This window comes from Elephantulus edwardii, unplaced genomic scaffold (genome assembly GCF_000299155.1).
Source record: "Elephantulus edwardii isolate Elephantulus edwardi_28Jun2011 unplaced genomic scaffold, EleEdw1.0 scaffold00001, whole genome shotgun sequence".
NCBI classification, from domain to species: Eukaryota; Metazoa; Chordata; class Mammalia; order Macroscelidea; family Macroscelididae; genus Elephantulus; species Elephantulus edwardii.
In genome coordinates this window covers 1,868,950-1,895,028 of record NW_006399751.1, presented here as the reverse complement: position 1 = coordinate 1,895,028, position 26,079 = coordinate 1,868,950, and the positions used below count along the sequence as shown (strand labels likewise).

Here is a 26,079-nt window from a genome sequence, read left to right as displayed (position 1 = left end):
TGGGCAGTCTCCTCCCATGCAGTTACACTGCCTCTAAAAACCCACTGGAGGGTCAGCTATGAATCAGTTTCAACCTGACAGTACACAGCAACAAAAACATGCTTATAAAACAGTTAATATTTAGATCCTGCATGAATGGATCACAGTGCCATTGTCATTTAATTATGTATAATGATAGCCACCCTTTAATTGCATTTTGTGTTTTAGACCTGCACTGTTCATTATAGTAGCCATTAGTTAAACATGGTTAGTGCAATAAAAGCAAATACTAAAGGAAATGATATATTTTTGTGGAAGATACTTGATCTAGTTGTTGGAAAACTTTACACATTCTTGGAACAACTGTATATATGACTATCAATTGAAAATTAAGTGAAATTTAATTATCATTTTGGTGGTTCTGATGAAAATATATTCAAATTGAGATACAGTGTACGTGTAAAATGCCTATTATATTTCATTTCAGCACAAAAAATTAAAATATTTAATTTTTATGTTAGATATTAAAGAAGAACTTAAAAAAAATAAAAAAAAATAACTTAAAAAAATATATTGGGCTAACCAGATACATTACTGATTTTATCTGTCTCTTTGCTTTTTACCAGTATGATGCTCTCTAAAATCTGGACCACGTATATAAAATTAAAAGTTATATATAAAAGTTAAAGAGTCCGGGTGATAGAGTAGAATAGTTCCACTAACTGAAAGGTTGGCTGTTCAAATTCACTAATCACTCCGTAGGAGAACAATAAGACAACTGTAAACTGTGAAGATTTATAGATTTATAGCCTTGGAAACGGAATCAGTTTCAGCTCACAAATTCCGTGGCATTGAGTCAATAGAGTAGCCACATTTAAAATGTGTCATTTAAATTTTACAGTATAGACCTAGGATGGGTAATAGTTTCAGACTACCTATCTGGAAACAAAATCAGAGATTTTTGAGGGATTTGTTATAAGTCCACACAACTATTTGTGAGAGTATTAAAACTTAGTCACATGCAACTCTGAAACCTATTTATTGTTGAGGTTAGTCTAGATCTAGAAATAGTGGCTTCTGTTAAGTTTATTAATTGTTTTTGCCCTACCTTGCTTTACAGAGGTTTTAAGACAGCATGTACCATCAGCATTCATTTAAAAAGCAAAAGACTATAAAGGAAGAAATGGGAAAAGGCTTGGAGTTGCAGTTAAGGCATGAAAAGAAAAGTGGAAGACCAAAATAAAAAGCTAAGGAAAAGTTTACACACAGATAGAATTACTATGAAATAGTCACCTGGGCTGGGAAAGGAGGGAGAGGGAATTGGGCTTCTAACCTTAATGCTGAGACCTCTCTTGGTAGTTTAAATTCATCAGTGGCTCCATTTGAGATAATCTCCCGTGTGATTTACTGACTTGAAACAACTGAGAGAGCAGTGAATTTATGTTATTGAAGGAATAACAATTCAGAAAAAGAGGATAAGAGTAATTAGTTATATAACCTGAAGGATATAATAAATGTCATGAAATTATACAAGATAGGGACTGTTGAACTGCTATGTTTAGCTGTATATTTTCTCAACAAAACAAAATTTAGGGGAAAATGTGTAATACATATATAAGCAAGAAAGTTATTTCTGAATATTAGATAAAGGCAACTTTAAAAAAAGAACTAGATCTCACTTGTGGTTCCTAAACTCTACACTATAATAGACAAAGTGCTAGTCTACAGGCCTTTTATTGTAAGAACCACCTTACCTCTGTAACTTGATTTGTGCCACTATTAGAACCTCTACTCGGAATATTATTGCTTTTCAATTTTTGACTCATGCACTTTTAACTTGTTAGTTAAATTTGTATCTTCTAGGCTGCAACACATCCATGATACATCTTCAAGGATATGAACATGTACGGCTAAGCACAATTGATAACAGTGCATCTAAATTCCAGAATCAATCTCCATAATAGTCTATGTGTTTCCTACTGCCAAAGGGGCCCTTTAGAAGTAGTGAGAGAAGACCTTCACCCTGAAACCTACAGCGTCCCTTTTCAGCAGGAAGTAGCTAAGAGAATACACCATCCCCTTTTCCTTATGACTCAGGGTGAAGTCTCTCTCAGGGAGGAGTGATAGGGAATGGCAAGGGACACACTGACAAAGGAGATTAATCAGAACTGGCTTTGACAAGCACTGTGGCAATTGGACAATTAAAACAGACATTCGAGGGGGGGGGGAAGAAGAACGAACTGGGGAGGAGGGTGAAGAAAACAGTGCAACAATGAATGAATGAAACCCCAAAATTTCTGTAAAAAAAAATAAATTGTATTTTTTTGTCAGAGTAGATTGCTCACAACAAAAATGCTCAAATGTTAAATTCAGAAGTAAAGGTATGTGTGTATTTGACCTTATGGGAAGCTGTTTTAAAAGCTATCAAAATATGTGTAGTTTTTCTAAAGGGCAAGTAGATTAAATATTGATAAACATTTATATTGTTAATAGCTAATGTTCCAGCAAATTTGCAGAGACAATAACACAGGAGGAAATTGCCCATCTTTCTCCCTCAGTGCAGCTGGTGAATTTGAACTATTTGCTTTGGGGTTGGCAGTACTAATTCTTACTACTAGACCACCAGAGTTCTGTTTGCTTTAGGAAATCATACCAAGACCAGAAATCTAGTAAAGTTCTTTAGAAATTGCTTTGACATTTAAAATAAATTGACACTTTAAGAATAATATAGAAGATGTTTATAGAAATTGAACTGTCAAGCTATAAGCCACATCCACTGCCACTTCCTAAATAACGTGCCTCCGGAAACTCTGTGAACTTTGATAAATGTCAATACTAGTAGAGGGGCTTTAGGCCTTTTGTTCATAGGATTGCTGTGAATCATGCTCAACTTGGAGGAAATCATCAACAACAGCAACTCCATTGGAGAGTCCTGAGGATAGAATCTAGGTTCAAAATTTTGCCAGGTGAATTTCATCAGTCAGATTTGGGAACGACTTATTAAGCTGAGTATCAGTCATTTGTACCAACGAGGGCTGATAATGTCAATCTCGTGCTTGTTATTAATGGTAGCCTGGAATGTGTTCTGAGAATGTTTCTGGTGGGAAGACTTCTAGGGCCGTTTCAAGGTTCAGCTGGAAGGAATAGTAACTATCTGCCTTGATGGCAGAAAGTAGAGGTACAACTGTTAAAGATTGTCTTCACAGAAATGTCTTAGTTATCTCAGTGAGGAGGAAACCAGGGCCCAGGCTAATGACTACTTTTGAAAAGGTTCTAGCTGATGATGCAATAAATTTATTGTACCTGATTACTAACATAAAAGTTGATTAATTTTAAACCACCCAGAGATATTATGAATGAAAAGAGTAGGTGATCTCTTTCTGTTAAGATTCTCTCAACCAGTTCATTACCTTGAAGCCAGGACCAACTCATAGTTGACCCTCCAGCGGGTTTTCAAATTGTATGGGAAGAGATTATCCATCTTTCACCTGTGGAGCAGGTGGTGGGCTCAAATCACTTGCCTTTGGATTGACAGAACAGCTCCTTCCCTGCTTGGCCGCCAGAGTTCCTGTCTGTCAAGAGTACAGCTAAGAAAGCCCTTTAGAGTATTGCTGGTCTGTACCACACAGGGTTGCCATGTATCAGAATTAACTCTATAGCAACTTAACAACAAACAGCATTGGTTCAGAACTAAAACCAGGGTTGGGAGTCTGGATTCCCAACTGAGATGTTTCTCTTCCACCCTGTGCTATTTAGAAAGAATGGAATTTGGTTCCTTTCCTAACTAACTCTTCTCCACAGTAGATTATATAAAACTGTGTAATATTACGTACATCACGTTTATCTTAAGTATTGGTTTTCTTACATATATCTTTCTAAAGTGTTGAGGAAGGTATCTCGATATTTGTAATCTGGTATATGGGAGGAATTTGCTAAATAAACCAGAATATATAATTACTTAGAAGTCAGGCTGATGGAAGTACAAAATTACACAAAACCCCTCACAATTGAGAAAGATTTAAAAGGGTGGGGGGAAATCAGTTAGTAGGGATGCATTCTCACAATCAGTCTCCTTAGCATAGGAAATGAGCAGGCAGAAGGTAGGGGAGAAAATTGTTGTGGAAAAGCAAATAAAACAATAAGAGGTTAAGGGATGTTAGCAAAAGAAAAAATGGTGAAGAGTTAGTAAATGAAGAATACAGAACTGCCAGTGGCACAGAAGTAACTGTAGATTATAGGCAGGTAATACATACTGTGTATCTTCTACAGATATTACAGAATAGCACAGAAGTTGTCCACTATGATTTAAAGACATCTAAAAAAGACTATTTTTTTCACTTACTAATTTATCTGTGAACTTTTTATTTATGATTTTGGTGAAAGTTTATAGAGCAAATTAGTTTTCCTTTCAGCCATTTGTACCAGTTTTTTTTAACATTGTTCCATTGTTTGCAATCCTTCTAGTGGGACAGTACCCTTTCCTTCCTCTTTGGCTTCTTCTGTTTCCACTTATCCTTCTTTCCTGCTGCTTCTGGCCTTCTGAGCTTTGCTTGAGGCACATCCTTATTTTGGCTATCCTTTTGACCCAATTTGATTGATTGTATTAAGGAGTTTATACTTCCCTGATATAGACGTGTCTACTTTGTGGTTGAAAGGTGATCTCTGGCATGATTAAGTTGTATTTTTATGAAGTTCTGATTTAGTTTTTTAGTTCTTTTTAGTTTTTTCCCCAAAAATTGTTTTAAGACCCCTCACATACCTATTTGTTATGTTTTAAAATAAGTTACCAACTTTGAAGCAGATATAAGTTATTTATCTGAATTTTAAAAAATTCCAGTATTGTTATATTACCTTTTCAGCCACAAGCCAGATATATTCCCTTTACCTTGCAGTTGTAGTTAAATATTTTGGTGTACTCCAATAGTATTTATGTTCGGAATACAGATAATGACAACTAATTGGTTTAGATTAAGCAGTACTAGAAGCCATTTTCCAAACACAGTAAAGGGAACACTGTGATTTAAAATGAGAAAATACATGATCTGGTTTATATGTCCTCCATACCCAGTCAGTCTATATGCTGAGTAAGTAATTCAAGAAGCTAGACTGTGTGAAGAATGTGGCAGTCAGATTGACAGAAGACGCAACAACCTGTGTTGACAGAAGACGCAATAACCTGTGTTATGCAGATGACACAAATTTGCTTGCTTGCAGAAAGTGAAGAACACTTGAAGCATTTACTGTAAAAGAGAAAACACATAAATTGTATCACAACATCAAGAAAACAAAATACTCTCACAACTGGATCAATAAGCAATAGTGAAATAAATGGATAAAAAATTGAAATTGTCAACAAATTATATTACTTGAATCCACAATGAGTGCCTGGGTGTACAGCAAGAAGTCAACAGATGTGTTGCATTTGGAAAACCTGTTGTCCTTTCTCTCTAGTGTGCTACCAGTTTGAAGACCAAGGTGCATCTGACCCAAGCCGTGGTATTTTTAGGTACTTCCCGAACATGTGAAAATTGGGCTGTGACTAGGGAAGACCGAAGAAGAATCAATGCCGAAGAATAATGGTGTTAGCCAATTATACAGACTATACTAGTGACTGTCAGGAGAACAAATAAGTCTGTTTTGGAGGAAGTTCGGGTAGAAGAAACTAAAGCAACAACAAATAAACCCCCTCAAACTCATTGCTGTCAAATCAGAACCAACGCATAGCTGACCCTATGGTTTCTGGGGCTGTAAGTTACAGGGGAGGAGGTTACCCATTTTTCTTCCTTGGAGCATCTGATGGGTTTGAACCATTAGAGAGGTGAGACCTTTTGGTTATCAGCATAACTCTTTATGGACTTAGAGCACCTGTCCTTACAAGAAAGACTGTCAAAACGTTGTCAGGAGTTCTTTGAAATAGCCCTTTTGCTTGGAAAAGCAGAAGATCACGGAAAGAAAGGTAGATCCTCAACACAATGGCTACAACTCATTGAGCATGGTGGAGATTTTGAGGATGGCAAAAAAATTAGGGCCCGATTTCAGTTTGCTTTTTTATAGATTGCTTTGAGAATCAGAGTGGACTCCTCTCGAGTCAAAGTGGACTTGATGGCACGTAACAGCAAGTACTGTTCAGTGAATTTGAGGCTTTTGGTCAAGGAACAGACACAGTGAATCTATTACTCTTTCTCCTCTGTTCTTGGACTCATACAAGAGTGTAGCATTTTGTTTTTAACAGTTACTTTTCAGAAGTGGATGCTCACTCCTTTATTCATTCCTCCATTGTAGTTTGTTTCTTCTTTTTACCCAAGTTTTGAAAATATTGATAATAGTCCTGAAGATAAAGAGTCCTCAGCATGTAGCAGGCCACCTGAGTGTAGTGTAAAATCACATTTGTTCTTTTCTTGAGGGTGTTTATCAGATGCCATTTCTTTTAGACTTTCTCTTCAAATTGGTTGCCTCTGAGAAAGAAATACTTGTTCCTGAAGTAGAGTCACAGAACACCTACATTTTATCCTTTCTTTTCTGTGGTTTAATTTTTTCAAAGTTTTAAACCAGGCTTTTAAGTTAGTTTATTTTGGTTTGAACCTCTGTGTCTTTGTCATGTTCAGTCATTCAATTCCTTTTAGTTTTTGTTTTTTATCTGGTCATGGTGTAGTTTTTATTTTAACATAGGTACATTGAGAAAGCATATTTTGAATAGCTTGAAACTGTTTTCTTTGGGGGTTATTTTAGTTTCTACAACTTCACTTCCTAACTTCTTAGGCTATTTCATATGGAAAATAGTCTTATATTCCTTAACTTCCTATATACATAGATCTCCATTTGATTATCTTATCTTGAAATGTAGTGAGTGATTCCAGCGTCTGGAAAACTTTTGGAGATTCTGACTTTTGTCTGTCCTTAAGTCACTGCTCTAGAGGAACTACTTGGCATTTACTGTGTTTGCCAACGTAGAGTGATTATGTAGTATATCAAAGTGATTATTTTCAAGAAAAGAAGCAAGCAAACTGTTTTAAGTACAAGAGCTCTTAATTATTTTCAAGAAAAGAAGCAAGCAAACTGTTTTAAGTACAAGAGCTCTTAAACCCTGAGGACTTACTTTTTACAAGAGATCATATAAAACATTTCAAGTTAATTCCACTATTGAGTTTTCCTCTGGAATTTACAGTATTGGGTTTAAAATACTACTTTTTGGATTGTGCTTGCATTTTAAAAAAATTATTCTTTATGTATATATTTAACCTCTTCTAAACGATATGATTTCTGAATTCTTATCTCTCCCATGTCAGACTTGGTCCAGTCCCTAACTGTCACTCTTAACACATTAGATTAAAATTAGTTACTTAATTGCCTTTTTTCCAGTTGTTCTTTACCAATGCTTAGAACATTATTTTGCACTTTAGTATCTTTCTAGTTACTATCAAAACAGAGCAAGGAAACACTCTTTGGTTCAAAATTGGGAAGGGTATATACCAGGGATGTGTCCTATCTCCATACCTTTTCAATCAATATGCAGAAGAGATTATCCAGGATGCTGGGCTGTATGAGGAGAAGTGTGCCGCCAGGATTGGTTGAAGATTCATCAACAATCTGCTTTACGCAGATGACACACCCTGCTTGCTGAGACAGAGGAGGACCTGAGGCGCTTGCCTTAAATATGGATTGAGGCTCAGTATCAAGAAGATGAAGATTTTCACCACTGGGCCAATTGGCAGCATCAGGATGGATGGTGAAGAGATTGAGATTGTTCACAGCTTTAGTTGGCTTGGCTGCACAGTCAACACTCTTGGCACCAGCAGCCAGGAAATTAAAAGACATATTGCGATGGGCAAGTCAGCTGTTAGGGACCTTTCTAAAGTACTGAAGAGCAGTGGTGTCATTCTGGAGACTAAGGTGCGCCTGATACAGGCCATGGTCTTTGCAATTACCTGCTATGCATCAGAGAGCTGGACAGTGATTAGGGAGGATAGAAGAAGAATTGATGCCTTTGAGCTGTAGTACTGGAAAGAGTTTTGAGTATACCATGGACTGTTAAGAAAACGAACAGGTTTGTCCTGGAGAGTGTTAAACCAGGATGCTCCCTGCAGGCAAGGATTCTGAAGCTTCATCTGACATATTTTGGACATGTTACAAGGAGGGACCAGTCCTTGGAGAAGGACGTCATGCTTGGGAGGGTGGAGGGGCAGATAGCGTAGGAGGGAAGACCCTTTATGAGGTGCACTGATTCAGTGATTGGGATAATGGGGGTAGGTGTGTCAGAGACAGTGAGATTGGCACAGGACAGAGCAGGGTTTAGGTCTGTTGTACATAGGATCGCTATGAGTTGCAGACCACTTGACGGCATGTAACAACAACAACAACTTCATAGTTGTAGTTGTTTCTGAGCTTTCTGATGTTTGACATAAGAATTTGACCTTAATACATATATGAGTTAGGTGCATAATTGATGTAATTTGGGGATAAAATTAGGAATTTGATGTATTGATAGCTTATTATACTATACTAGTTTGTGTTTGTATGAGTCTGTAGGACTTAAGTAAAATTAATGGATTGTTTAGATAACAAATGTCATAGGGTTTTTACTAGATTATCTGCTCTGATGCCTGAGTCCTAGTATAAGAATATCCAAAGAGCAATTTTATGTTTTAATATCTATTTAATCATATACAGATTCTGGGTTTAAAATACTGTTTTCTAGAATGTGGTATAATGTCTTGATTCTTTCTTTTTGTCTTTTATAGTTGGAGTGCCTCAAGCTTATTGCGTCTCAAAAATTCACAGACAAACGTATTGGCTATTTAGGGGCAATGCTGCTGTTAGACGAAAGGCAAGATGTCCATCTTCTCATGACCAACTGTATCAAGAAGTACGTGTTTCCTTCTTATCATGCCACCAAAAGCATCTAATTACTGATTTTATTTTACTCCCAATGTATTTGGATTGCTCTTGGCTCAGCAGGTTGTGTGTACAGAGATGAAGCAGAAGATAATTAAAGAAAGAAAAGACTGGTAAAATCTGTACTTTCTTATATTTTCAGTAGGTCTTTGAGTACCATGAGTAATGAAACTATAAATTTGTTAAAGAATTACCAGTGCATATTTTGAGTTAATGCCATATAAAGTAAAAGAGAAAGTCTTGCTTGCCATCTGAGATTGTAGTTTCATGCAGTTTACTGAGTCCTGCTAACTTTGTGGATAGTCTTTTTTTTTCTTCTTCATGTTAATTGCTTTATTGATATACTAGTCCAATCTTTAATTTAATTAGATTTTAAACTGAACAGTGCTTACCGTTTTGAGAATTTAGAGGACTCCAGGCAAAGAAATTAGTGTTTTCCCCACCATTCCTCATGTGGAAATTTCCTCTTAGAAAGTTCTGCAAGTTCTGATGGCTATAAAGGATTAAAAGTACCATTATTTCAGTGTGTCTTTCAGTTAAATCTTTTACCATTTTCATTGGCATATCTCTGTTCTCACATAAATAGGTGATCATTTTACAAATACTGGAACGTTTACATTCTCATTGGTAATTAAATGTTCTACTTTAAGTTTTTCTAGTGTGTAATGAAAAATGCCAAAACAACAAATATGATTTGTTTGTAATTTTAAGTGTATCATTTAGTCCATTTACATTAAGTCCATGAACTTCATTTTGAGAGAACTCCTGATTTTTTTGTCTTGAGATAAGTATTCATAATGAAAGTACAAAATTGCCTGGTTCATTCAACAGTTCATACACACTTTTTAAGTTCCAGAAGCTATTACAGGTAGTTGGGATAAAGAGTAAATAAAATGTATATATCTTTTGGTTGTCATGGGGTTTACATTCTAGATATTCAGTGAATCTGTTATTCATTTTTTCTTGGACAAACCTCTAAGAGAATTTCCTTAATTTTTGTTCTTGCATGCTCTAGTGCTCTTAGTATTCAAGCTTTCAGTCACATGTTGATAACTTAGCAAGTCAGGCCTAGCAGCAAATTCATATCAGAGAGTTAATACCAAACTTAAGCATAGATTTGTAGCACGATAAAAACTGTAAAGTGAAGCCCAAGGTCAAATAAGAAACATTTGCATTTAATTTTAATGAGGCTCAGTCAAGTGTTGAGTGAATTTAAAAGAGCATTGTTTTCAATTCAAGTAGTTTGGAATTGGTATTTCATTCCAAACATAGTCATATAATTTTGGATCATTTTATTGGTTTGCTTGTTGCTTGGGTATTTGTTCTGATAACAGTACTCTTTATACTTATTAGTGAATGTTATCTTTATCATTCATACTGGTCTAGGAAAAAGACTAAAAACATTCAAGATCATGGAATTAAATATTTAGAAAATGGATCTCATATTTTAGCATTCATTATGTAATCATGCTTAATCATTGAAAATGATTGAAAAAGCAATTAAATATTCTTGGAAACTGAGCCCATCAATGTTAATACTCTTATTTCATTTTCAGAAAATTAAATTTTATTATGGTAAAATATATAACAAAATATTATCTTGTTCATTTGAAAGTATATAGTTCTGTGATAATAATTACACTCACCATGTTGGGCAACCATTATTACTGTTTCCGAAAGTTTTTCAGCATTGCAAATAGAAACTCACTATACAGTAAGAAGTCTTTCCTTATTGTCCTCTTCTACCTGTAAGGCTCCAGAACACTGATTAAATACTGTTTGGCTTTTATACTGATTAGATTTAGTCTTTAAGCATTTACCTTTTCTGGATCTTTCATTTAAGTGAAATCATAGAATATTTGTTATATTATGTCCAGCTAACTTCATTCAGCGTGTTTTCAGGATTGATCTGTATTGTAGCAGGGACCAGACCTTCATTTCTCTTTATGACTGAACAAGATTTTGTCTACATTTTATTTATTCATTATCTGTCCATGGCTGTATCCACCTTTTGGCTATTGTGAATAATGCTGCAATGATTTTGTTCCACTTTCAAGTCTTTTGGGTATATTCATAAGGATGGACTTGCTGGATCCTTTAGTAAATTCTGTGTTTAGCTTTTTGAGGAGCCATTAAACTTTTCCTCAAGCTTCATTTTATCTTAAAATTTTCAGATTGTTGACAAGTTGGAAATTTTGGCTAATTTATATTTGAGTTTCTTTTTATCGTTCTTTATTCTGCTAGAAGACTAAATATTGATTCATTTATAACCACTAATGAACCTGTTTACCTCTTTACATGAATGAATTTTCTTTCAATAAGAAACTCAGTAGTAGTTTTCTAGAATAAAAAATTTTTTGAGAAGAACATTTTTTGGTTTACATTTTTATCAATCTAATGTCTAGCCTAATAGAAACAGATAACTACTTGTGGATTCAGTATCTTGTATAACCTTGATTGACATATATGGAGGAAATCTAGCTTCACACTGTTATTTGGAAAAGAATAGGAGACTATAATAAGCTTGTGAAGTAATTATATATTTTGTAACTATTTCCAAAGGAGTTGATCCTACTTTCTTTATAGTTCTGAAGTGAAATCTGAAACTATTACCAAATAAATTTTTGGTACTTTGTTACATTAAAACTCACTAGGCTATTTTGAATTTTAGTGGCTAGTTTGCTTGTATAGAATTTGTAATATGCCTAGATCATTTGGAAAATACTCCTTATTGAGTTATGCAAATTTTCCAAAGATCAATAAATTTCATTATACAACACAGTGAAAAAGTATATTGGTTGTGGTTGCATTTATCTCATCAAAACAAGTGTCCTCTACATTTTAAGTTCATTTAATGCCAGGTGGCTTTTACTAAAGCCCTGCATTAATTCCTGTGCCAGCTAACCAGAAAAAGTCCAGAGAGGATTTTCGATTTTGAAGGGAGGTGTAAAAGCAAAACTAGTTTTCTTCAGCATTTGTTTAGCAGCATGCCACTCTGTTAAAAGAGGCAGAATGGAGCTGGGACAGTGAGAGTGAGTTTCCAGTCTCTCCTCCAGGTACTACACTCAGCATCGAGCAACCATAGTTTGGAACTGTGTCTGTGAACCCTTTACATTGGTGCAATTTCAGGTTTTATGTATTACTTGGCATGATTTGATAGACTTTTTTTTTTAATCTGGAAATTCTTAAAAGATCATCCTATATAAATGAATAGTTATTTCTTCTTTATCTCCTACTCTTTTGGCTTACAAATGTTTTCATAGAACACTCTAATTTTGGATAGCAGGAGAAATCTCCATTGGTAACCTGTCAAGCTTTTTACTGCCATTCTGGTTTTCAAAAATTCCAGTTACCATCTGAAAGCTTAGCTTTTATCACTGATAACAATATTTTCCCTTGTTTTTGAAGTCACAGGCTTGTTTGGCTCCTATCTCTCCATGTATTCAAATGTTAACTGTAATTGTCAGTTATTTTAAAAATAGAAATACTGTTTTATGAAAAAAGCAGCAAATTTATAGTTCAGCTTATAAGTGCAACAATTATACAGTTGCTTTTGCCTAAGACATCAATCGCAGCAGCAATGTATTAATTAGTGTACTTCCCATTTTGTTATACTGTTACAATGATGTAGCCAAAAGTTCAGATTTGATAAAACTATTAATTTTTATTGTTTTCTTTTTTATTTTATTTTATTTTATTATTTTTGTGTGCGTGTACCGTCAAATCAGATCTGACTGGTACAGGAGGAGATGGCCCCTCCTTTCCCGGCAGAGCATCTGGTGGATTCGAACCGTGCACCTCTGGGATTGTAGTTGCAGCTTCTTGCCACTAGGCCACCAGAGCTCCCCTTAATTTTTATTGTTTTCTAAAAGACAACTCTAAATTAAATTAGTTCTTTTTTTTATTCTGTGTGGCAGTGAATTCAATGAGTACTAGTCCAGTTTGGTGCTACTGCCTAATGCATCAGCATTTGTCCCATCATTGCTTTTGTACCACTAGTGTAAAAGTCAATATAGCTGACAAACATTTTAGAATTATGAAAAGTTTGGACCTTCTAAAACAATCTCAAGGTCTACCAGAGATCTGTGAACCATACTTTGAGAATCTTTAGCCTAAAGGTAATGAAAATAATTCAAAGCTGGTAGAGTTAGCATAATTCATATAATAATTTAGCTTCTGAGTAGAATGGTTGGTTATTTTATATATATATTTATTATTTGTGTGTGTATCTATATATGTGTGTGTATCTATATTTTTGTATATACATTTATATGTCAGTTTATTAGTCCAAGCTTTTAATACTTTATGTAGAAAGAGAATTATGTACAATAATATATGCATATTAAAAAATAGGATTTAATGTCTGTATATTACTAGATTCTGGGATTCACTGTAAATATCTAGCAGAGTTGTTAAAGGTGATTTCATTCATTTTTACAGTAGTCATGAATAGCTTAGTTTTTTAATTGAATAAGTTAAGTGTAAAGATTCTATAATGTAATGTCAAGGGTCATACTTTATAGCATAAAACCAAGGCATCAGAGCGTAAGACAATTTCTCTTATCTAGGTTATCTGATTTGATCTAGGTAGCATTAGAGATTTTTTAAAAATTTTGTTTTAAATAGGGTTTGGGTTATTATATATCTTTATCTTTTTTGTAGTAAAGTATTAAAAATTTCCTAAAGATATTATTACTATTACTACAAATTTTCACCATCAATAGTGTATTTAGTTACCTAAAGTAATTAACTGTTTTAACATCAAACAACCTCTTGACCAGTTGTTACTGCTTTAGTGTTTGGAAGTATTGGTTGTATGTTGTAGGAGCAGCTGTAGTTTATTTTACTGTATTGCTAATTTGTGATAAAGTTGGAATAAATATTTTCTATAGAAATAGTCGAGTTCGAGCTAAAAAAAAGTAAAAAAAGAAAAAAAATAGTCCTATTATCTCCACTATTGGTGGAATCTTGAATTACTCTTTGCAAAGACTTAGTCTTTGTTAAACTTGTGAAATTTCTTTATGAGGTGTACCAGATGGAACATGTTCAATTCTGTCGTCTTTTTTTTTTTGCAGTGATCTTAATCATAGCACTCAATTTGTACAGGGGCTAGCACTTTGTACCCTTGGCTGCATGGGCTCCTCAGAGATGTGCAGAGACCTTGCAGGAGAGGTAGAGAAACTCTTGAAAACCTCCAACTCTTACTTAAGAAAAAAGGTAACTTTCAGTGAGTCTATTTGGATTAGGGAATGTTAAAGAAATGATAAGACAAATTATTTTTTAAAGCTCTGATAATTGGCTCTTTTTTTGTGTGTTTCAAATATACTTTAAATTATTTTAATGGGAACCAAGTGTTCATAAATAAATTCTGTCTTTGACAGTCACAAATTTTGGAGATGATTTTCCTCCCTTTATTGCCCGTCACTCTTCAATTCATAGTCTTTGTGCATGTATCATTTTATTTTCTTCATTTCTGTTCTTTCAAGGGAATGATTAATTAAGAAAACTTACTGAGTATCTTTGATGGCATATCTAATTAATTCCTAAATTATATGCTACTAAACAATATTTAGCTCTGGAAACCCCTTGGAAAGTTAGCTATGGGTTGGTTCTAACATAACAACACACAACAACAAAACAGTGTTTAGGTGGCTCTTGTGGCCTAATGGTAAGGAGTTGCACAGCAAACCTATAAACAGGCAGTTCGAATCCACCAGCTGCTCCACAAGAGAAAGATAGACAGTCTCCTCCTATGTGATTTACAGCCTTTGAAACCTCGCTGGAGGTCAGCTGTGAGTCAATTCCAGCTTGACCTAACAACAGTAACCAACAATATTCAGGAAAAGTAGCAATAAACACATTTTTAAAAAATTTTATTTTATTAAAATAAACACATTTTTAAGAGTTGTCTTTTTATCCTAGTAATTAGTGCTCTGGTTTTTTTAATTTTTGCCTTTCTATTGATGGAAGGGCAGTTCTATGGGGAAAGAGTTTTTTGGGAATGATACAGACCTTACTTTTAAAATTCATGTTTAAATAGAATAATTATGACGGAGAACTACCTTATTCTTTTTGTTTTTTAAATTTTATTTTTATTTTATTATTTGTGTGTGTGTGACCGTCAAATCAAATCTGACTGTTACAGGAGGAGATTGTCCCTCCTTCCTCAGCAGAGCATCTGGTGGATTTGAACCGTGAGCCTCTAGGATTGCAGTGCAGCTTCTTGCCACTAGGCCACCAGAGCTCACCTACCTTATTCTTTTAAAAATGTCTTTTTTTTTTTTGTAATATCCATAAGCTTAAAACTTCTTTTACTAGATTAAAATATTTTAGTAAGTTATTTTATTGTATTTGAAACCTAAAATCTTCTTAAATAAAAGACATAAAATTTTAAAGGCTAAGAAATAACACACTGTTTGTCTGGTTGACATTTACTTTGCTTCTATATTAATAGTGTATCGTAGAGGCCTTAAAGAAGCTAAGCCATTTTCTAGGCTCATAGAGTGTTAATGATAAATCTAAAATCTGAACCTCTTGCCCTCAAGTCCATCCAACTCCATTGTGTTTTTCAAGGGGGTAGATCAGATGGATAAACTGCCTCAACTTTCTCCTTCAGAGCTTTCAATTGACAAACCAACACAGAACCCACTATACAAAATCTCCCAAACAGAAATAAATTTATGGCGAGCTCTGGTGGCCTAGTGGTAGGAAACTGTACTGCAATCCCAGAGGTGCGCGGTTCAAAGCCACCAGATGCTCTGCTGAAGAAGGAGGAACAATCGCCTCCTGTACCAGTCAGATCCAATTTGACGGTACACACATAAAAAGAATAAATAAATGAATAAATAAATAAATAATTAAAAAAAAGAAATAAATTTATTAACTGTTTGCTCTTTCTCTTAAACAGTAGCATTATTGAAATAATGCATTCCTATAGCTTATGGAAAAAAAGCCTTTTTCCCCCTTGTGTCTTTTGGTCATTTCCCTCAAAAGATGGACAGAATTAGAAATCTTTTCTTACTGATTTAGTTAAAGTTTTATGATATTTGATGCCAACACATAGTCATTGTTACTTTTGGGGGAGTTTAACCAGAATTTGTCTTTGAATGTATCCCTCTTTTGTGTCATCAAGCTGTAAGGCCATCTCTTCAGGAATAGTGTCTAGTAAAGTATTTTCTAGATGTCAGCAAAGAACAGTGATTTGAGGACCAAAGACTAACCATAACAGCAAAGTTGTAGGAACTGCAGGATATGCCTTTCAATTACATGATGTTTTCTGTCTTTTGATCATCTTACTTAAAGGAATGATTATCACATATTGATAATCTTATCTATTTTTTACTTTCTTAAAACTTCACATAAGTTACGTTGAGCTTACATTATGAATTCATATTAATCATGATAAGGCATCGTGCTTGAAAAGGTAGAGGGTCGGCTAGCTAAAGAGAGAAAGACCCTTAACAAGATGAATTGTTACAGTGACCATGGCAGAGAGTTCAAGTATATCAGAGATGATGAGGCTGGCACAGGATAGGGCAGTATTCAGGTCCATTGTTCATAGGGTCACTGTGAGTCTTAGTCACCTCTATGGCACCTAACAACAATAGCATAGGGTTGACACAGGAACTGTAACTGTGGTTTCGAGCATATCAGAGATTGTGAGGATGGCACAAGATAGAATAAGGTTCAGCTTTGTTTTTCCTGGAATCACTATTAGTAATAGTCGACTCAACAACACCTAACAACATCACAGAAAAATTTTGTCCAATTTTTAGGCAATCTCTAATGAAAGGGACAGGTAAATTAATATTAACATAAATGTGATAGCGTAAATAAAGAATATTTTCTAACCTCTTCCATCTCGATTTTTCCAGTCTAGAAACTAGTTGATGAGCTTTCTTTTTTAAATGAGATGAGTTGTTCTGGCTTAATTAAAGAACTCTTGTTCTTTTATTTATTTTTCATAGGCAGCACTGTGTGCTGTTCACGTCATCAGGAAGGTTCCTGAACTTATGGAGATGTTTTTACCAGCAACAAAAAATTTATTGAATGAGAAGAACCATGGTAATGTGCTTTGGAGGCATTCAAGAAGTACTGAGGGAGATCTGGGGTAAAGAGAAGAAGCTTCAAGCACTGGTGGTGTCTTGTCTTCACACAGTAGATGCCTTTCTGATGTGTTCAGTTGGTTTTCAGGAAGGTCTCCTGGCCTAAATCACTGATGTTCTAGTTATATAGTTAGAATTAGATAGCTCCATAGTAAATCTTGTCGTTCCTCTCTGGCCTTTCATTATAGTAAAAGAATTATATTAGCTTAGAAATATTTGGTGTAATGTACAAATGATTCAAGCTTGATTTTCATGTGTGTAGAGCGCTTTGATTTCCTAATAGAAAAACAAAATCCCACTTTGTCTTATAATAGGGTAAGATTTGTGAACATTATTTTACGCTTGTAATAGGAATTTGTAATTAAATAGAATGTGGCTATTTTCCCAAGTGTTCTTATTTTGAAGTCATGAGAAGGAAATTCATTTGTCTTTACATGTTAAGAAAATATTATAAAATGCCAATTTATATATCTAATTATAATTAATTCAGAAGCTTCAAATTACACTTTAACAAATGAGTTATTTAGGACACTTATTTATTAATGAAAATTCTTATAAGGTTTTTCTCACTGACTCTGGAATAACAAACTTTCTTTGTTATTCACATCTATATTAGAGTATTGATAATCCTCTGCAATATAAAAATCTTGTTAAAATCTTTGATTCTTGAATTAGAAGAACTCACCGAATATCTTACCACCTGTGGTGTGGATGGATGTACTTGATTTATATTGACCATGAACATTTCTTTATTGATCATCTTAGATAGAGAGCCACATGAATCAGTTGTCATATTTTAGTAATATTGGTCACATTAAAAATAGTTGAGTATCTAAATCATTAGGTTACTATTTATAGTACATCTTTGGTATTCACTTCAGTGCTTTTTTATCCTTCGGGGAGTTAAAAAGCAAAAGTTGCACTTGTCCTTTTAGAATTGACCTTCAGGAACTCAAAGTCCTATTTCATTAGTTAAATATTATAACCTTGTTTTTAGGTTTCATTTTTCTTTTTTTTTTAAGGTGTTCTTCACACATCTGTTGTCCTCCTCACAGAAATGTGTGAGCGAAGCCCAGACATGCTTGCACATTTTAGAAAGGTAAGTGTCATTCTGTTTGCTGAATACTTTCTTGATTGAACAGTAGTTTTACTGAAAAGTACATGATTTTCTCACTTACATATTTTCTTTTGCAAGCAAATTAAAGCGCTGAATGGAAGATTTAGCTAGCCCTGCTGTATGGTGGGGCTGGAAGCCAGATTTAGACATACAAGAACTGTCAATAGTGTAGGGTTTTCCCTTTCATAATAGAAGTCCTTCATTGTTGGCAGACACACCAGTCTCTCATGTGCTTGCTTTATCTGATATTTGCACAGTGAAGCCAACAAATGTAATCTGAGGTGAGATTACAAACTTTGTGTGGGATGTTTTTAATTTTTTTAAAAGGTAGGTAGGTTATCTCTCTTAAATGAAAACTGTAAACTGAAATTTGATCTTTATTCCTTTTTTCTAACCTTGAGTCCTCTGTTCGTTTTGTGCCCTTCACTCCCATATTGGAAGTCTTCAACTTTCCGAATCACCTCTTCCTCATTGGCATTCTGCAGTGGTCATTTCTGTTTTTCCCTATTAGGTTTAGAAGGTAGTGGTGAGGAAGATTTAGAGAAAGACTGTTACTTGAGTTTAACTTCTTTTACAGGATGTTGATACTCCGTAAAAGGTTTACTTTATACTTTGATCAATGAAACTTTTAACGGCAGTTTCTTCCTCCTTTTTTTCTTAGTTGTTCATGTCCTGATTAAATTATTGTAAAATAGTACAAGACCCGTATCTGTCCCTAATGCTTGCTTTGTATGTTTTGTTCCTGTTGTCTTTTTGGAATCCTGCTGTATGTTAGAATGAAAAGGTAAGAATTAACCCTCTTTTAGATGGTGCATGCTGGCATAGGTCCTTAGTAGCTTTTGTGTATTCATCTACAAATGTGCCTTTTAAAAATATACTAATGCTGCAGCTGTGCTTAAAACTATTGACTTACTAATTCAAGCATTTTTTGCTAACTCCCTAGTCCAGTTTTGTCTTGTCACTTACACTCCTGACTCCGGAGTCAGCCTTGGATTTCAGTTGCAGCCTTTCCTTAATTGTAAACCTATTTCTCTGACACAGTTTTGTCTTTACTTGAGAAACCTTAAGAAGTTTCCCAGTGGCCTTGGTGATGACAATTCCAGATCAGTCTGGAGCTTTGACACAAAATACTTGTTTCATTTTGAAGTAGACATTTTAGAGCTGTATGTGAACAACCTCATACTTAAACAACTTTGACTATACTTCTGAACTTCCAATTCACCCTCACCTGCACCTAATATTGTTGAGAAGCTTTGAAATATGAACAGGATTTTTGGTAGAGTGGGTGGGCACAACTGATTTTCATGGCTGCAGCCTTTCCCTCTGTCACCTTATTTTGTTTGTCTTATTGTTCATTTTAGTAATATGCATTTTTGTCTGAAAAATAAAGCTGGGTTCTAAGAATTTATATGCTGAATACTTAGACATTTATGCTTTCTGTCCCAAGGTAATCTGATGTGATTGCTGGTCTTTGGTAGTGAATAAAACACTTTCTGCATTTTAGTAGTCCAAGAAAAAAAGACTTCTCCAAGAAGTAAACCAGATTTAAAGAAATAATTAGGGATATGTATAGTACAAAAAAAGCAGGCCATTGGGAAGTTTTCAAGGTGAGCTGCTTTTTGTGCAGAGGTTGGGATCTGGATTGTCTCCGTTTTATGAAACTATTTTAAAGCACTTAAAAATTATATTTTTCTTCTCTACTATAAATCTGTCAGCACAGTTGACAGATTTAATGAGGATTCTATTTGGAATTTATAGATCTCCATGGCTTACATATGTTTTAGTCTTGGAGTTGTCCAAATCTGATTTTGTTGTGATGACTTAAATCGTTGAATTCTGAAGTGTTCTAGCGAAATGTACTGAAGTTTACTTAGATTATGTTTTCTTGTACTTCTTAGAAGTAGTCTTTAAGGTTGTGACTATTTTAATGCATGGTTTGCACATAGGTTGGCTTTTTAGAAAATTTCATCTAAATTTTGGCCTCTTTAAAATTGAGGTCTGTCAAAGGGCAGAGCCTGAACGCAATAAGGAGAAAAGTTATTAAGTTGCAGCAGAGTTCAGGCTCTTAGGCTGCCTTTTGGAGAGCAGATCACTTTGGGCCCTTTTGCTAATTTTTGTCTATCAGAAGAGTTGTTTATATTTTGGAGTAGGGTTTTAACATCAAGTGATTGATCATCAAACAACAAATAAATGCCAATATTGAAAGCAAATTCAGATTGGGGATGAAATTGTGTACTATACTTGTACTATGGCTCTAGAGGACAAAATAAAAGCAGCACAGGAATGAAACTTTGACTCTGGAGTATGTAGTCTTATTGGTAAGACAAGACAAGAAAATGGGAACAAATTAGTTAAATTAAACTTTTCAGAAAATTATGTGATAGAATTAGGAATAGAGAAAGGAAATTATTCCTCACTGTGGCCATGAGTAAAAGAGAAAGGTTTTTTCCTGTCTTTTCCTGTTGAAAAGTAGAGCTTTTGTATTCCCTATTGTTTGTTGGAAATACTTTCTTTTTAAAGGAGGAATTTTTTTTCTCCTTCAGAATTTTAATTAGTATTTTAAGATTAGTATTTAATGCTTTGTGTGTTAACATTGTATTTCCAGATGTTTGAATGAATAAAAACTGAACAGGTTTGTGACAGTTAAGTAGGTGTGCATTGTGTCTCATAGTTACTTGTTTACTTGGTCTCCATAGTCTTTCTGACCCACTGTTGTTGGTAATATAACACTGGCATTAAAAAAGTCTAGTTTGTTTTTATATGGATAAAAGACATTCTTGAGTTCTTTGGCCTAAATGTTCCTAAGTTCTATTTATCGAACATTGTCTATATGCTGATATATTGTATCACTAGATTATATTTGAACTCAGACTCTGTACCTTTTTCTTCATGAGACATTCTATGATATTTACTGGTTTTTCATACATTTGTTTCTGCAGCTTGTGCCCCAATTAGTTCGAATTCTAAAGAACCTCATCATGTCCGGATATTCACCAGAACATGATGTTTCTGGGATCAGTGACCCCTTTTTGCAGGTGAGATTGAAGAGAAAGTTTTGGATGAATAGCATGTAAATTTAATATCTTTTGAATAGACCATTTCTTCAACTTAAGTTTGTGTTGAGTAGAAGTTTAGTTGTAAATTCTAATTATGTAATAAATAGTAATGTGATTCTATTTATAGTCGTGATTGTCAAAATGATTTATTGCATAGACTGGAGTTATCAAAATAATGTAGCTCTTTAGCTGAGGGGAGAAAAAGTAGGGATGTCTAACTTCATTAACACAGTTGTTATGTGCTGTTGAGTCCACTTCATAACAATTCATTTTAATTCAAAATAACCCTAATAGAACAGTGATGCTAACCAAAAGATTGGCAGTTCAAAACCCCAGGCCTCTCCACAGGGGACAAGACTTGATGATCTGCTTCTATAATGACTGCAGCCTGGGGAACCCTGTGGGGTGGTTAAACTGTTTAGCAGGTGCTGTGAGTTGGAAAAGAATCATTAACATATAGAAGCATGTGAAAGTTTCTTGAGAAATGTTTAAAACTTTTCTGTTACATTTTTGACCAGTTTTCGTGAGAGTTAAGGCTTCATTTAAATGATTTGCATTTCATACGAAGTGAAGATCCTTTGTACCAGTCTAAATTTGTTGACACATCTCATACTTTGCATAATAGGTACGAATTTTGCGGTTATTAAGAATTTTAGGGCGAAATGATGATGACTCAAGTGAAGCTATGAATGATATATTAGCACAGGTAAGTGGCTGAAACTTACATCATACTACGTAATCATCTTAATATGGTGGGGAGATAGAATAATTGTGGCTCTTTTGGGTAGATTTCTTATTTCCTTGGTGATTGCAGTCACAAATGGCTCTTGTTACCTCTGAATTTTTTGAAAGCCTTTTTCTGTCACTAATGTATGACCCTTTGTGTCTTTTCAGGTTGCCACTAATACAGAGACTAGTAAAAATGTAGGAAATGCCATTCTTTATGAAACGGTTTTGACTATTATGGATATTAAATCAGAGAGTGGACTGAGAGTAAGTTTTTGAAGTTTTTTCCCCTCCCCTATGCATTTTAAATAAATGGTCTCATTCTAAATGGAAATTTAGAATGACTTGAATTTTGTTGTTAGGTGCCATCACTTAGACTTCCAGCTCCTAGTGATCCTGCGTACAGCACGTTGAAACCTTGTCCGGTCCTGTGCCAACCTCACAGTACATTCACTTTTTCAGTCCATCTCACTGAGTCTTCCTCCTCTTCTGTGACCCTCCACCTTTCTAAGTATGGTGTCCTTTTCTAGGAACTAGTCCCTTTGTCTCCCAGTCTTTGTCTCTAAGAAACTTAAAAGGCTGCACATGTTATTTGCTCCTTTGACGGTCCTTGGATATTAGTTCTTTGGAATTATTTAATTTCAAAATTGACTAAAGGATGTATAGTGATGTGTTTTTGTTGTTGGAAGTATAATTATCATTAATATTAATAATTTGAAAGATCCCCGATGTAGTCAGATAAATAAATATTGTTGAATGAGGAAAATATTTCTAATAAAATTGTATTAGAGCTAGAGGTTGAATTGCATATCACTTCAAATATGACATCATGTTTCAGTTAGTTTTTGATCAAATATTTGTTTATATTTAGGAAATAAGCACAGACATTAAGAAATTCGAATAATACAAAAAATAGATAAGGAAAAAATCTGTACCTTTCACCGATAGACCCTCTGTTTTTTTTCATCGTTTGAGTAAGGAAGTAGTGTTAGCATTTTCTAATCTGTTTTTCCAGAGATGTTTTACTTATATTTAAATGCCTGTATGTGTGTGCTTATGTTTCTCTTCTGGTAAATTTATTAGATAGTTTTAGACTTTCAGAAATGTTGCAAAAATAGTTAAGAAATTCTCATATTTTTTACTCAGCTTACTATAATACTAACATTTTGCGAAACTATAGATAGCTTGGTTCATAAGGCATTGTACTGCTAACCCAAAGGCAGTTTGAGTCCACCAGTGACTTTACGGGAGAAGGATGGCTACTGTAGTTCATAACTAATTAATAATCAGTTACATAAATAAAAATTCTAATGAACATAAATAAGTAGGAAATAGTTTAAATATGAACATAAAAACTGACATAAAATTATAATTAAGAATTCATTAATATTTATTAGTAAATACTTGTTGTTATGTGCCATCGAGTCACCTGTGACTCATAGCGACCCTATGTACAACAGCCCTAAAGTCTGCTCTGTCCTTTTCCGTCTCTGTACACCCATCCCAATTACCCCAGTCACTGAATCAATCCACCTAATAGAGGGCCTTCCCCTCCTGTGCTGTCCCTCCACCCTCCCAAGCATGATGTCCCTCTCCAAGGACTGGTCTCTCCTTACAACATGTCCAAAGTATGTCAGATGAAGCCTAAGAATCCTTGCCTCCAAGGAACCACCCAGTTTAACCCTTTCCGGGATGAATCTGTTTGTTTTCCTAGCAGTCCATGACACTCTCAATACTCTTCTCCAGCACCACAGCTCAAAGGCATCAATTCTCCTTCTATCCAACTCTCTGATGCATAACAAGTGATTGCAAAGACCATGGCCTGTATCAGACCCACCTTAGTCTCCAGAGAGACACCGTTGCTCTTCAGTACTTTGGAGAAGTCCCTAACAGCAGACTTTCCCATGGCAATGTGTCTTTTAATTTCCTGGCTACTGGTGCCAAGAGTGTTGACTGTGGAGCCAAGCAAACTAAAGCTGTGAACAATCTCAATCTCTTCACCATCCGTCCTGATGCTGCCAATTGGCCCAGTGGTGAGAATCTTTGTCTTCTTGACATTGAGCCTCAATCCATATTGTAGGCTGTAGTCTTTGACCCTCTGCAGCAGGTGCTTCAGGTCCTCCTCAGTTTCAGCAGGCAGGGTTGTGTCATCTGCATAATGCAGATTATTGATAGATCATCCACCAATCTTGACCCCATATTTCTCCTCATAGAGCCCAGCCTCCTGGATAATCTGTTCTGCATACAGATTGAAAAGGTATGGAGATAGGATGCATCCCTGGCATATGCCCTTCCCAATTTTGAACCATCCGTGTTCCCTTGCTCTGTTCTGACAACTGCCTCCTAGTCCAAGTATAGGTTTTGCATTAGAAAGATCAAGTGTTCTGGGATTCCCATTCTTCTCAGAGTCAGCCACAATTTGTTATGATCCACACAGTCAAACGCCTTTGCATAGTCAATGAAACACAGATAGACATTCCTCTGGTATTCCCTGCTTTCAGCTAAGATCCATCTAACATCAGCTACAATATCCCTAGTATCACAACCCCTTCTAAACCCAGCTTGGACTTCTGGCAGTTCTCTGCTGATGTGCTGTTCCAGTCGTTTTTGGATAATCTTCAGTAGAATCTTGCTTGCATGTGAAATCAATGAGATTGTTCTATAGTTTCCACACTCTGTTGGGTCACCTTTCTTTGGGATGGGAATGTACAATAAATACTTAGCAACACTTAATTAGAATACCACTGTAATGGTTGCAGTGTGGCTGTGATCCTCAGTATAAATTTTATTTGTTATAAATTCTAAACTCTGAGATGTTAATAGGGAGCTCTGATGCTAACCAAAGGCACACAGTTCAAATCCACCTGCTGCTCTGTGGGGAAAAAATGGACAGTCTCCTCCAGTGTGATATCCTGCCTCTGAAAACCTGCTGGAGGACAAGTCATGTCATCAGCAGACCGATAGGGTTATGGGTTGCCAGATTTGGAGGCTGTCATGTCCAAAGGTGGGCATGACTAGCATTGGCTACTCATGTGTCCAAAGTTGGCAAGTATGGCAGACCACTGGCTCAAGTCTAGGGACCACCTTCTAGATAACCAGATGTAGATAAAATTAAAAGCTCTTTATTTTTTTGCCAGAGTCCACACACATCCATATCATACAGTCCACACCCTTGAGGAGGCAGGACTGCTTTTAATCAGATAAGGGCTAATTGTATATTTACAGATCTGCTTGCTTTAGTAATAACCTCTCATTGCCATTTAGTTGGAATTGCCTCTTAACTTTTCCTCCTGTAAATCACATGAGGAGACTATTTTCTAAGAAATCGTGGTGGATTCAAACTTCCCATCTTCGGGTTCGCAGTTAGTGCGCAGCTCCCTATGCACTAGGCCACTAAAGCCCCCTGTTAACATTATGTTGTTGTTGTTGTTGTGTACTGCCGAGTTAAAATCGACCCATAGCTGACCCTCCAGCAAGTTTTCAGAGGCAGTAAATCCACACAGGTGGAGATTGCCCGTTTTTCTCCCCCAAAGCAGCTGGTGAATTCAAACCATGGGCTTTCAGGTTTGCAACATAGCTGCTTATCATTAGGCCAACAGGCTCCCTGTTAATATCACGGAGGTTTGAATTTATAACAACACTAATACTGTGGATCAAAACTACATTGCAACACTATTAAGCATTACAGTGGTATTCTACTTAAGTGGTGTTCTTATTTCTTTCATTGTCTTCATTAAATAAAAGGTACTTTGTAAGGATAAGTTGTGCCTGTAATTCATCTATCCAATCTTATTTTAATGTTAGAATTCCTACTCTTGAAAAAAGCAGATTTACTGAGTACAGTTTTTGTATTCAGTTCTTGTTTTCTTTAGCGTACATTATCAAGTCAAATAATTCAACCACATAATTTAGATTAGTTCTTTTCCTATATTTTAAACAAAATGTTAATATACCATTTATTTTGCATCTTGCTTTTTTTTTAACCTGGTGTTGCCTTGGAGTTAGTTCCATATTTGTGCATAGATAGCAGTTTCATTCTCTTTTTTTTTTTTGCAATAACACTTAAAGTTTATTGGATGATAGCACACACAGGAAACGCATTTAGTCGAGAAGCCCACTATCCGTTCCCAAAGGGATCATCCTAAGAATTGAGACCCAAGAGGCGAACCCCGGCAGAGGCCTGGTCCGCCGCCGTGTCGCTCGC

The 26,079-nt window shown here is 35.3% G+C and overlaps 1 protein-coding gene across 2 annotated transcripts in view; it reads left to right on the top strand.

The window, feature by feature from the left end:
* The window catches only part of AP1G1 (adaptor-related protein complex 1, gamma 1 subunit), an 86,101-nt gene that overhangs the window by 29,604 nt on the left and 30,418 nt on the right, over positions 1–26,079 (top strand). The window contains exons 3-10 of one of the 2 annotated variants that reach the window (XM_006878632.1): positions 8,718–8,842; positions 13,947–14,088; positions 16,839–16,935; positions 17,999–18,075; positions 18,869–18,877; positions 21,033–21,128; positions 21,775–21,855; positions 22,044–22,142. In XM_006878632.1, coding sequence (XP_006878694.1) covers positions 8,718–8,842; positions 13,947–14,088; positions 16,839–16,935; positions 17,999–18,075; positions 18,869–18,877; positions 21,033–21,128; positions 21,775–21,855; positions 22,044–22,142 — 726 coding nt within the window. The remainder of the gene's footprint in view (positions 1–8,717; positions 8,843–13,946; positions 14,089–16,838; positions 16,936–17,998; positions 18,076–18,868; positions 18,878–21,032; positions 21,129–21,774; positions 21,856–22,043; positions 22,143–26,079) is intronic. The other variant, XM_006878633.1, reaches the window with a different exon arrangement.